Source organism: Eutrema salsugineum, unplaced genomic scaffold (assembly GCF_000478725.1).
Source record: "Eutrema salsugineum unplaced genomic scaffold, Eutsalg1_0 scaffold_7, whole genome shotgun sequence".
In the NCBI taxonomy this organism is placed as follows: Eukaryota; Viridiplantae; Streptophyta; class Magnoliopsida; order Brassicales; family Brassicaceae; genus Eutrema; species Eutrema salsugineum.
Genome location: NW_006256486.1, coordinates 1,629,175 through 1,641,527, shown reverse-complemented (window position 1 = coordinate 1,641,527; position 12,353 = coordinate 1,629,175). Strand labels below are relative to the sequence as shown.

Sequence of the window (12,353 nt, the reverse complement as noted above, 5' to 3'; positions counted from 1 at the left end):
ATCTCATAAGAAGTTCAGGATTAAAAATTTATTTGGTATCAGAGCTTGTGAGAAGATCGATCCAATAAAAGCTTGAAGACAGAGATAATCAAGAACAATGGGAGATCTCGTTCCAGTTTCTCGAGCAAAGGAGATATCATCAATACAATGTCCGATGTTGAACTCAACCAATTATACTGTATGGGCAATAAGGATGACGGTGCTTCTTAAAATTCACAAAGTCTGGGAGGTAGTAGAAACAGAAACAAACGAAGGAGAGAAGAACGATATGGCTATCGGTCTGATTTTCCAATCCATACCTGAAACGCTCATTTTGCAAGTCGGAGAACTTAAATCTGCGAACAAGGTCTGGAACGCCATCAAAGGACGTCAGGTCGGAGCTGAAAGAGTTAGAGAAGCACACTTACAAACTTTAATGGCTGAGTTCGATCGCTTGAAGATGAAGGATACAGAAACTATTGATGAATTTAGTGGAAAGTTATCAGAAATTTTCTCAAAGTCAGCCGCCTTAGGAACCAGCATCGAAGAGCCCAAATTAGTCAAGAAATTTCTCAAGAGTATACCTCGGAAGAAGTATATACATATCGTGGCATCACTCGAAAAGGTGCTTGACCTAAACACAACAAGTTTTGAAGATATTGTTGGACGTTTAAAAGCATACGAAGAACGGATATACGAGGAAACCGAGGAAACTCAAGAGGATCAAAGCAAGTTAATGTATGCAAATACAGAAACTCAGCAAAACCGATATCAAAACAATGGAAATAGAGGCAGAGGTCGTGGAGGACGCTTCTATGGCAGAGGAAGAGGACGAGGAAGGTCATATGAAGGAGGATCGTATGAACTAAGAGATCTATCTAAAGTAGTGTGTTACCGGTGTGATAAGACAGGACATTATGCGTCTGGTTGTCCTGATCGTCTACTCAAACTTCAAGAAACCCAGGAGAATAAGAATGAAGATACGCAAGAGGCAGAGAAATTGATGATGCACGAGGTGGTGTATCTCAATGAAAGGAATGTGAAACCAAAGGAGTTTGAGACACGATCAGACAAAGAATGGTATTTAGATAATGGTGCCAGTAACCACATGACAGGAAACAGAGCATGGTTCACCAAAATCAATGAGTTGGTCACAGGCAAGGTTCGATTTGGTGATGATTCGAGGATTGACATCAAAGGAAAGGGTTCGATCCTATTTATAACAAAAAACAGTGATAAGAAGATATTAGCTGATGTTTACTATATACCGGATCTCAAAAGCAACATTATAAGTCTGGGACAAGCTACTGAAGCCGGATGCGATGTGAGGATGAGAGAAGATTACCTCACAGTACATGATAAAGGAGGAAATTTGCTAGTGAGAGCAGAACGGTCTAAAAACAGATTGTACAAAGTAAGCTTGGAGGTGGAAAACACAAGGTGTCTGCAGATCACGACACTAGGAGATACAAGATGGCATGCTCGCCTAGGACATATCAGCATCGAAACTATTAAGTCTATGGCAACAAAACAGTTGGTTATCGGGATAACTAATGCTCCAAAAGAAACGGGTACATGTGCATCATGTTTACTTGGGAAGCAAGCGAGACAATCCTTTCCAAAACAGGCGGCGTACCGAGCAACTGAAGCATTAGAACTTATTCACGGTGACCTCTGCGGACCCATCTCACCTCCGACAGCCGCGAAAAAGAGATACATCTTCGTCCTAATAGACGATTTCTCGCGCTACATGTGGTCGTTACTATTAAGAGAGAAGAACGAAGCGTTTGAGAAACTCAAAGTATTCAAAACAATGGTTGAACAAGAAGCAGGTACTTCTATCAAGACATTCAGAACTGATCGAGGTGGAGAGTTCTTATCTCAGGAATTTAAGGAGTTCTGTGAAAAAGAAGGCATTAACAGACATTTGACTGCTCCGTATACACCGCAGCAGAACGGTGTAGTTGAAAGACGCAACAGAATGCTTTTAGGGATGACTAGAAGCATTCTAAAACACATGAATATGCCTAACTATCTGTGGGGAGAAGCAGTAAGACACTCGACTTACCTCATCAACCAAGTTGAAACAAGATCATTATGTAATCAAACACCGTATGAAGCGTTCAAAGGAAAGAAACCAAACATAGAACATCTACGAGTATTTGGATGCATAAGCTATGCAAAGATCGAAGGTCCACACCTAAGAAAACTAGACGACAGGTCACAAATGCTTGTTTATCTCGGGACAGAACCAGGTTCTAAAGCGTATCGTCTTCTTGATCCAACCAAACGCAGAATTGTAGTAAACAGAGACGTCGTGTTCGATGAAAGTAATTGTTGGAAGTGGAATGATTTGGATACAAAAAGTGAAGCAGGAACGTTTACAATTGACTTTGGAGACATTGTAAACAAAAGGATAGAGGACAACGAATCCACCAACGAAGCTGAAGAACACGAAGAAGATGACTTCGTCGGAGAAGATGATATCGACGAAACAGAGAGTACAGAGCAGGAACAGAGCCAACCGGTTTTGAGGAGATCTACAAGATCAATAATAAAACCACGGCATCTGGAGGATTTTGTAATGCTAGCAGAGATGGAAGGTGAACGTCTACTACTAGCAATCAACGAGGAGCCTTGGGATTTCAATGATGCAAGCAAACTAAAGGAGTGGAGGGATGCTTGTGATGAAGAAATCTCATCGATCATCAAGAACAGAACATGGAGCCTCGTTGATCTACCCACTGGATGCAAAGCTATTGGTCTAAAGTGGGTATTCAAAATCAAACGGAACTCTGATGGCAGCATAAATAAGTACAAAGCCAGGCTAGTAGCAAAGGGCTATGTACAGAAACACGGTATAGACTTCGATGAGGTATTCGCTCCGGTGGCAAGGATTGAGATAGTGAGGTTTATTCTTGCTCTAGCTGCGTCAAACGGATGGGAAGTACATCATTTAGATGTAAAAACCGCGTTTCTACATGGAGAGTTAAAGGAGGATGTCTATGTTACACAGCCAGATGGATTTCAAATACAAGGAAAAGAAGAGAAGGTTTACAAACTGCACAAAGCCCTTTATGGACTTAGACAGGCACCGCGGACATGGAACACTAAGCTGAACAAGATACTGAGTGATTTAGGTTTCAAAAGGTGCTCTAAGGAACCTTCTCTTTATCGAAAGCAAGAAAAAGAACGTCTTCTCATTGTGGCGGTATATGTAGACGATCTGTTGATCACTGGCTCAAACTTGGAGTTAATTCTTTCATTCAAGAGAAGCATGGGAGGAAAGTTTGAAATGAGCGACTTAGGAAAACTTACATACTATCTTGGCATAGAAGTCCTTCAAGAAGAAAATGGGATCATATTAAAGCAAGAAAGATATGCGAAGAAAATCTTAGAAGAAGCTGGAATGAGTGAATGTAACTCGTGTCACATACCGATGGACTCTGGTTTGAAGCTCTCTAAGGCGCAAGAAGAGAATCACATTGATGAGCATGAGTACAAGAGGAATATTGGATGCTTTAGGTACTTACTTCACACACGGCCAGATTTGTCTTTTGTGATCGGAATTCTGAGTAGGTATATGCAAGAGCCAAGAGAATCACATGGTGCTGCCCTAAAACAAGTATTGAGGTACTTACAAGGAACACTCTCTCATGGCTTATACTTTAAACGTGGAAGCAATACTGGTTTGGTTGGCTACAGTGACAGTAGTCACAATGTGGACATAGACGATGGTAAGAGCACTGGTGGTCACATATTCTATCTTAATCAGTGTCCGATCTCTTGGTGCTCTTCAAAACAAGAAGTTGTGGCATTGTCGTCTTGTGAAGCTGAATTCATGACAGCTACTGAAGCAGCTAAACAAGCCATTTGGCTTCAAGAACTGTTTGCAGAAGTCGTCGGAGCTAAATGTGAAAATGTGATAGTTCGTGTGGATAACAAATCGGCGATTGCTCTTACTAAAAATCCAGTATTTCATGGACGTAGTAAGCACATTCATCGAAGGTACCATTTCATACGCGAGTGTGTTGAGAATGAGCAAATTGAAGTTGAGCATGTTCCCGGGAATGAGCAGAAGGCCAATATCTTGACTAAAGCCTTAGGAAGAAACAAGTTCAAAGAGATGAGGGAACTTATTGGAGTGCAAGGAGTATCACAAGAGGATTTCAAGTTTAGAGGGGAGATTGTTGAACTAAGCTTGAACAAAGCTTGAGAAACAAGTTTCCTAAAAAGATTAGGAAATTTAGTATATTTAGGAGATATCTAAATATACCTTAGGAGTTATCTATAAGGAGATTTTCTATTTTATAAGGATTATGATTTTGGAAGTTTTTCTATATATATGAAGTTGTCGAGATGTGGCAAACTCAAGAGATTATAGAGAGCTTTGAGGCTTTAAGTTTTTGAGTGAGTTTTCTTAAAGCAATAAAAGTGTTTTTAGCAATCTTATAATCTCATAAGAAGTTCAGGATTAAAACTTTAAAATCAACCAACAAAATGAAACAACCGGACTGCAAACATTTGGTAGATAACTATTTGATGTAATAGATCTTTGACAAAAAGATATATATATATATATATATATATATATGTAATAATTGTACCACTAATATGCCAATTAGATTGTTTCGGACTTACATTAACCTTTGATAATAGTGTGGTTTCAATTGGTTTCAATTCAAAATAAACGATGTAATTTTTTTTCAATTTAATTATTTGATGCAATAGATAGCAATTGTACCACTAATTGATAATGTCTCAATTCGATTGTTTCACAGTTACATTAACTTTGGTAAAAGCGTTCTTCAAATATATTTTTCTTTCAATTTAAATTAGTTTATAAATCTGAATATGATATTTTAATTTACGTTTAACGTTTGGATTAAAACTTGTCAAAAATTCACTGTTAGATTTTGAAACAGTTAAAAAGTTGCTTTGGTCCAAAACTCCAAATGAATTTGCTAGCACGTGAGATTGTGACCATAACTAATAAGTAATAACTCTCACAGTCGCAGTCATGAATGGGGGTAAGGCTAGCCCTCTCCATAATATTCTGCAGCTTTATATCCTTCAAAAAGACAAAAAGAGTAATAATTGCTGATTTTTTTCAAAGCCAGTCACAAATGTCGCAGAAATGCTTCTTTATAGTTTATAGCCTTTTGATGAATATCACAAGTGAATTGTTTTTCTTTTCATCGTCTAAAAGAATGTAAAAATTCATTTGGTCGAGTGGTTGTGACGATGTGTATATCAAAGTCTACGATTCATATCTCAGAATATGCAACAACAATTTTTTTTTTCCTAAGCTGTAACAACAACAAAAATTGAACAACATGAATTCTAGTTTCTTTGACAACCAGGAAAAAAAATTTATAATTTCTACTTTCTATACGTTTTATTCGGGCATGTTCTTATTTAGATGCACTATACAGATGTTGTTCGTTTTGTCACATTTGTATGAGAATTCGGATGCCAAAATCGCATACAAATGAGTTGCATCAAAAGAATTCCAACTATTTTGGATGCTATGAAATGAAAAAATTTGATGCACCAAATACTTTCAAAGCTACCAAATTTTTTAATCCCGCTTTATCATATGAAAATCTTATATTTTTCTCACTTTTTACTATGTTAAAATATCTAAATTTATAGAGTTTTATTTCGAAATAGTATAATTTTTTTTTTGGTAAATTTAATATAATTTTATTGAAAACCCAAATGATTAAGAAGTTGATATGATGATTATTTTAAACTTAAATTTCACAAATATTTTATTATAAAATTAGTTTTTAATTATTTAATTATAAAACTAGTTTAATTATAAATGTTACTTGCCATCTGAAAGCATAGAAAAAATCGTATTACCTATTTCATCAACCAAGATGAGGTCTAATGTCGTTCAAAGCCAACCCTGCGTGGTAGACAAACTTAACTATCCAATAGATCTCAAAAATTCATCTTGAAGTAGAGTTTTGGCTGTGAGAATTTAATAAAACTAACTGTAAAAATAGTGCCAGTCAAATTTTTATTATGCATAGCTTTAAATCCACTAAATAAATCGATGACTAAATTATTTAACAGTTTCATTCATCATAAAAAGAGAAGATGAATGGTAAAAATCTAGATCACTTCATTATATATATATATATAAACACAAACTTTTAATTTATAAATGGGCAAGATTTTATACATTTAAAGAAAAGGAAATCCAAGCCCCACTGCGTCGTGTAAGATTTTATGCTAAAGTTGCAAATATCTTAAATTCAGGATATTTTTTGACCAAGAGACAACACTCTCTCATTTGTTCCACCAAATTTTTAGGTACATCCTTTAAGCAAAAATAAAATTATATATAAATTAAATAAAAATAATCTTTAAAAGGAGCATTTACTACATTCACGTTTTTACCATAACTCTATGTAACTCAGCTTATAATCGTTATTAGAGTTATATATTTCTTTATTCAATATATATGTACATTTTTTGCTATCACTTTTTTATGAAAGATCACTGTTTTAAGTAGTTATATCATTTTAACTCTCTTTATTACAAAAAGAACTCTATTTATTTCGTTTCTTTTTTAATTACTAGTAATAATATTATCTCATTCATGAATATTCATTTCAAAATGAATTAAATTTTCAATTTAGTTAACGATGGACAAAATAGCTACTGAAATTACTGTATTGCCCTTATAACTAAAAAGAAAGTAGAGTTTTTGCTTGGGCACGTTTTTTCCCTCTTCTCCTGTGGTGGTTAACACACTATTAACGAACAAACAATTTTGTCACATTTTCCTTATTTCACAACGGTCTTGACCAGCTTATTTTGGGACAGAATCATAAAAACATCTTCACCATTAACTTTTACTCACAATGCAGTTGCATGTTACAACAGGCGATATTAATGCATACTAGTAAAAATTAAAAACGAATGTTAAAAATAGCAAATAATTTCTATAAGTTATACTGTCTTATACACAAGACTCCAACGTGAAAGATTTCAGACCCACTTTTCTCACTAGAGAACCTTAAGCTCGTTGCAAACATGCAAGTCCTTTATACATCCTTAGAAATTATAATTAAACAAAAAAGTCTCTTATAAAAAAAAGTAAAACAAAGCATCGCGTGATTAAAATAGAAACGTTGATGAAAAATTGTATGTCAAATTACAAAGTCATGTAAGCAAATAAAAATACGTTATAATATGTATATTATTGGCTGGCGCTTGTAAATAATAATATAACGGTTGCTACTTGGTTCCGGACTATAAAGAATCACGTGTTTATTTTAATTTAATCTAACCTAACTTAATTTAATATCAAAAACGCACTTGTGGTGATGATACTGAAAAGTGATAGCACAAATTACACACACACTATAACACTGACACAACACAACTCTGTGTATATAATCATAAGCTCGGCCTTCACTTCATCTTCAACAATATCTAAAGCTAGAGAACTAGAGAGACAGAGAGACAGAGAGACACAAAATGGTGAGATTCGAGAGGGTTCCTTTACTGTCACTGTTAGGGTTAGTTCTGGTTCTAACATTGGTCGGAGCTCCGACCAAAGCCCAAGATCCTGTTTGCCGTCAAGCTGATACGTTTAGCCGAGCCAGCTTCCCTGAAGGATTCCTCTGGGGAACCGCAACCGCAGCGTTTCAGGTCCATCTTTTACATTTCTTTTTTTCTTTCAGAAAATATATATTTTTCCCCCCGTTTTATGATTACTAATTTTTTTCCTTTATTATTATGCTGTAATAGGTTGAAGGAGCTGTTGATGAAGGTTGCAGAGGTCCAAGCATGTGGGACACTTTCACCAAGAAATACCCACGTATGTAGATATATATATATTTTTTTTTCCAATTTATCGATCGATATAGTTATGTTTTTTATTTACACATATTTTGTTTGAACAACTTTGAAAAACAATTACAGATAGATGTCAAAACCATCACGCTGATGTTGCCGTTGATTTCTACCATCGTTACAAGGTAATTAGTTATCATTTTTTATATCTTCTTTTGATTTAAATGATTTTTTGATGATTAATATTCTTAAAAATGAATATTAACAGGAAGATATCGAGTTGATGAAAGACCTCAACACTGATGCTTTTAGACTTTCTATTGCGTGGCCCAGAATTTTCCCCCGTAGGTTTTTTATTTTATTTTAATGTTGATCAATATGTTAATGGTTATCTTTACTATTAATATTATTATAATAGCTAGCAAAAATATGAAAATAACAAGCGGAAACGCAATAAACGACAGATGGAAGAATGTCCAAGGGAATAAGCAAACAAGGAGTCAAATTCTACCACGACCTCATCGATGAGCTTCTTAAAAACAGTAATTTTCTTATTCCCCAAAGCAGCATTAATATGAAAATATCATGTTATATCAATTAATATACTCACAATTATATATGTTTTCTTTGAAAATATAGAGATCACTCCACTAGTAACAGTCTTTCACTGGGATACTCCTCAAGACTTAGAAGATGAATACGGTGGTTTCTTGAGTGGCCGCATTGTGTAAGTTTTTGTTTCATGTATATAATTTTTGTGGTTTTTGGTAAAATTTATATATAACTTTTTTTTTTAATAACTCAATAATAATATGTTATTTTTGATGAATATAGGCAAGATTTTGCGGAATATGCAAACTTTACTTTCCAAGAATATGGACACAAAGTGAAAAATTGGATCACATTCAATGAGCCATGGGTGTTTAGTCGTGCCGGTTACGACGTCGGGAAAAAAGCTCCGGGACGTTGTTCACCATACATCGAAGAATGGGGAAAGCACTGTGAAGATGGACGGTCAGGATTTGAAGCTTATCAAGTCAGTCACAATTTACTCTTGTCTCATGCTGAAGCCGTTGACGCCTTCAGAAAATGCAAACAGGTTTATTAATTATACATTCTATCTTATTATTTTTAATAGTTTTATAAACATGACTTTAAAAGCTTTTTTTTTTGTCAAAATTTATTCACCTATTTATAATTTTATATAATATTGTTTAATTTAAAGTTGTTTTGTGGTCAACTCAAATTTACATGTAGTGTGCTGGAGGTAAAATTGGAATTGCCCACAGTCCAGCTTGGTTCGAACCAGCCGACCTTGAGGCTGTTGGAGCTCCCATTGAACGTGTGCTTGACTTCATCTTGGGATGGTAAAAATATTTACACTAATCAAGAATGTAGTAAATTATAATATTAACTTACTAATTTTTTTACATATTTAACAAAATAAACTCACTGAAATATCTTATATGAAAAAAAAAACAGGCATTTGTATCCAACAACTTACGGAGATTATCCACAGTCGATGAAGGATCGCGTTGGTCATAGATTGCCAAAATTCACAGAAGCGGAAAAGAGAAAGCTAAAGAATTCTGCAGATTTTGTAGGGATGAATTATTATACCTCAATGTTTGGAGCTGGTCTAAAGGACTCTAATTCTAAGAACCCGAGTTGGACGACGGATTCTCTTGTTCAATGGGAAAGTAAGTATTCGAATTTTTCTAAGTTATCAAATTATCAAATTGATATCGACGTCAAAAAATAATAATAATTAATATTGTTGCTGGTTGCTCAATTAACCAGGCAAGACTGTCGATGGATACAAAATTGGTAGCAAGGTAATTGAATCTTTTTTTTTTCCTAACACTTACCTTTCTTTTTATTACCTAAGACATAATTACTTAATGTATTGATTGATATATTTTATTATTAATTAGCCTGCTGGTGGTAAACTGGATGTCTATTCAAGAGGAATGAGAAAACTTTTGAAGTACATCAAGGACAATTATGGTGACCCAGAAATTATGATCACCGAGAATGGTTGGAAAAAAATGCTCAAGACTCATTTTTATCAATTTCAAGTTGATTTATTTTATCTGAAAATGTTAAATTTTGGATTTTCTTGTATGTTTTTGTTTTTGAATAAGGATATGGAGAGGACCTTGGAGACCTTCACAATGACGTAAAAACTGGGACAAATGACCACAACAGGAAATATTATCTTCAAAGGCATCTCTTGAGTTTGCACGAGGCCATTTGGTAAGTAAAAAGAATCAAATTAAACCGACAACTAACTGAAAACATTATATTAAATAAATAATTCATGTGCATGAACGTGATTTTTTTTTATTTTTGTAGCGATGACAAGGTGAAAGTTACGGGATATTACGTGTGGTCTTTGATGGACAACTTTGAGTGGCAAGATGGATACAAGGCTAGGTTCGGGCTTTACTATATCGATTTCCAAAACAATTTGACTCGTCACCAGAAAGTTTCGGGCAAATGGTATTCTGATTTCCTTAAGCCGGGATTTCCAACTTCCAAGTTAGTGAGGGAAGAACTCTAAGATCAAGAATCCAAATCTTGAATCCTTCGAAAATAAATAAATTCTTGCAAGAAGCTTGTTCTTGAGGATTTATATCAGTTTGTGCGTTCTACCAATCAAGTTTATCGTTTTTTATCATCTATGTGTTTCCTCCGATGTTAGCAAGACTTTGTGACTTTTTGTAGTTTCCTTCGATCGTAATAATAAAATGTTGTTTACAACAGGCAAATATATATATGGTGTCGTCTTACGTCAAAAAACAAAAAAAAAACAAATGGTGTCGTCTTATTTGTTAGTTTTCATTAAAATGACACTTTCAATCTCAAGAATGTTTGAACGAAAAGAATAGATAAGAGATAGAACTAAAACCACCAACTATCAGTATTCATTTCGTTCCCTGATGTTATATTTTTTCAAGAACTATTGAAAGCATATCAACTTACGTTATAAATAAAATATAAAGTTGGCAAAAAGTACATTATCTCCCCTTTTCTAAAATAAAGAGTTCATTATCTTGTTTCCTTCAATCTTTTTAATCTTTTTTTTTCTCGACAAGAAAATTCATTAACTTATTTCCAGCAATTAACTGTTTGTATTTAGTAGCATATTTATTTAAAATCTGTAAATATTTTTCAAAATTAAAAGATTAAAATTTCATGGTTTACCTACTTGATCAACATCAAATGTTTAAAGAGCATATTCAAAAAATTTGTAGAAAACTTTTATAAAAGTTTTTTGAAACTTTTTTTAACTTTTTTATGATTTTTATATGTCTGTCTTATTTTATAGATAGTATTGTGTTATTATTGATGATTATAGAAACAGAGACCTCTTTTTTTTTTTAATTGCCTTGGGCCTCTTTGATCATAGGCACAATACTGGATCATAGTAACTCTTGAAAATAGAAGGTGTCTACAAAAAAAATCTACTAAAGTTTGCTATGCAATTTTTAAAAATTTGATTTAGAAAAAAGTTCTAACGCTTGTAATTGTTAAACCAGAGGTCCAGAACCATAAAACATCATTTTTCCTAGTTTTTTTTTTTTTTTGAGAGAGTACCATCAAAGCCTATTTTTGTTATAAGAAACTGACAAGTTATATGGATTATGTAAAGCTCTCTTTTTTGACAAGAGTTTTCACAAAATAAAGCAATCACTTAAAAAGGCAAATGACCTCTATGACTTTTCTTTTCGGACTAGTGGGGAGAACTCAATTATTGTTATTATTTTTTGTCAGATCTGATTAGTAGTGGGCCAAGTTCTAAAATGATCATGCCGCTGACAAACACAACAATCACATTCTATAATGTCTAAATCACAAGAATAAACACTTTAAAACTTCTTTGATCACTAATTTATTTGGTTGGAAACGTTCACTTCTACAGTTTTTTTTATATACCACCATTTTCATTGACATGTATAACAGTTACTTTTTACCAAAAAAAAATGTATAACAGTTACTTAGGAGGAAGGGGGTTAAAACTCAATGGGAGTGTAATTCCAATGAAATTGATTGATTTGAAAAGTTAAAATATCTATTAAATTTATCAAAACTAAATTCCGTCAAAGAATTGTTTGGTTTAGTTGTAATCATTTTAAAAATCAAATGGATACGATGTTGTGTATCATGAACAAAAGTATAGTTAAATATTTTTAACAACACTAAGTTTTAATAGATTTATAGAATTAATAATAAACTTAATAAGATAATAACAATAAGAGATTTTGTATAGAATTAGAATTTCTTTCATATATAAGAATTCATCAAAAAAATTCTAATTACATCTAAGAATTAGGTACCAATAACTTCCTCCTAGTTAAGCCTTTTCTCAAAAAAAAAAAAAAACTTCTTCCTAGTTACTGAATACTCACATTCTTAAATTTTAACTATTTAATGATGTCGCGGATAAAAACAGAATCGATTATTAATTGAGATCATGATGCTTCCACGCGTTCTCATTCATGTACGTACTAGTAACACACACACAAGTATTACATCAGTGGCGGAGGCATCCTACA

The 12,353-nt window shown here is 33.6% G+C and overlaps 1 protein-coding gene across 1 annotated transcript; it reads left to right on the top strand.

The window, feature by feature from the left end:
* The first annotated feature begins 7,375 nt into the window (after positions 1-7,375).
* Positions 7,376-10,567, top strand: LOC18011163 (beta-D-glucopyranosyl abscisate beta-glucosidase). Its single transcript, XM_006392861.2, has 13 exons — positions 7,376-7,650; positions 7,750-7,819; positions 7,924-7,979; positions 8,063-8,138; positions 8,259-8,336; positions 8,434-8,521; positions 8,629-8,893; positions 9,052-9,161; positions 9,277-9,494; positions 9,595-9,629; positions 9,729-9,831; positions 9,939-10,050; positions 10,150-10,567. Exons 1-13 carry the CDS (start codon positions 7,477-7,479, stop codon positions 10,355-10,357), a joined length of 1,593 nt encoding a protein of 530 aa, XP_006392923.1. The 5' UTR covers positions 7,376-7,476; the 3' UTR covers positions 10,358-10,567.
* The last annotated feature ends 1,786 nt before the right edge of the window (positions 10,568-12,353 follow it).

Coding starts and splice junctions, on each gene's coding strand:
- LOC18011163 (XM_006392861.2), top strand. CDS start 7,477: ATGGTGAGATTCGAGAGGGTTCCTTTACTGTCACTGTTAGGGTTAGTT. Junction 9,630..9,728: donor GATACAAAATTGGTAGCAAG/GTAATTGAATCT, acceptor ATTATTAATTAG/CCTGCTGGTGGTAAACTGGA. Junction 9,832..9,938: donor AATTATGATCACCGAGAATG/GTTGGAAAAAAA, acceptor TTTTTGAATAAG/GATATGGAGAGGACCTTGGA.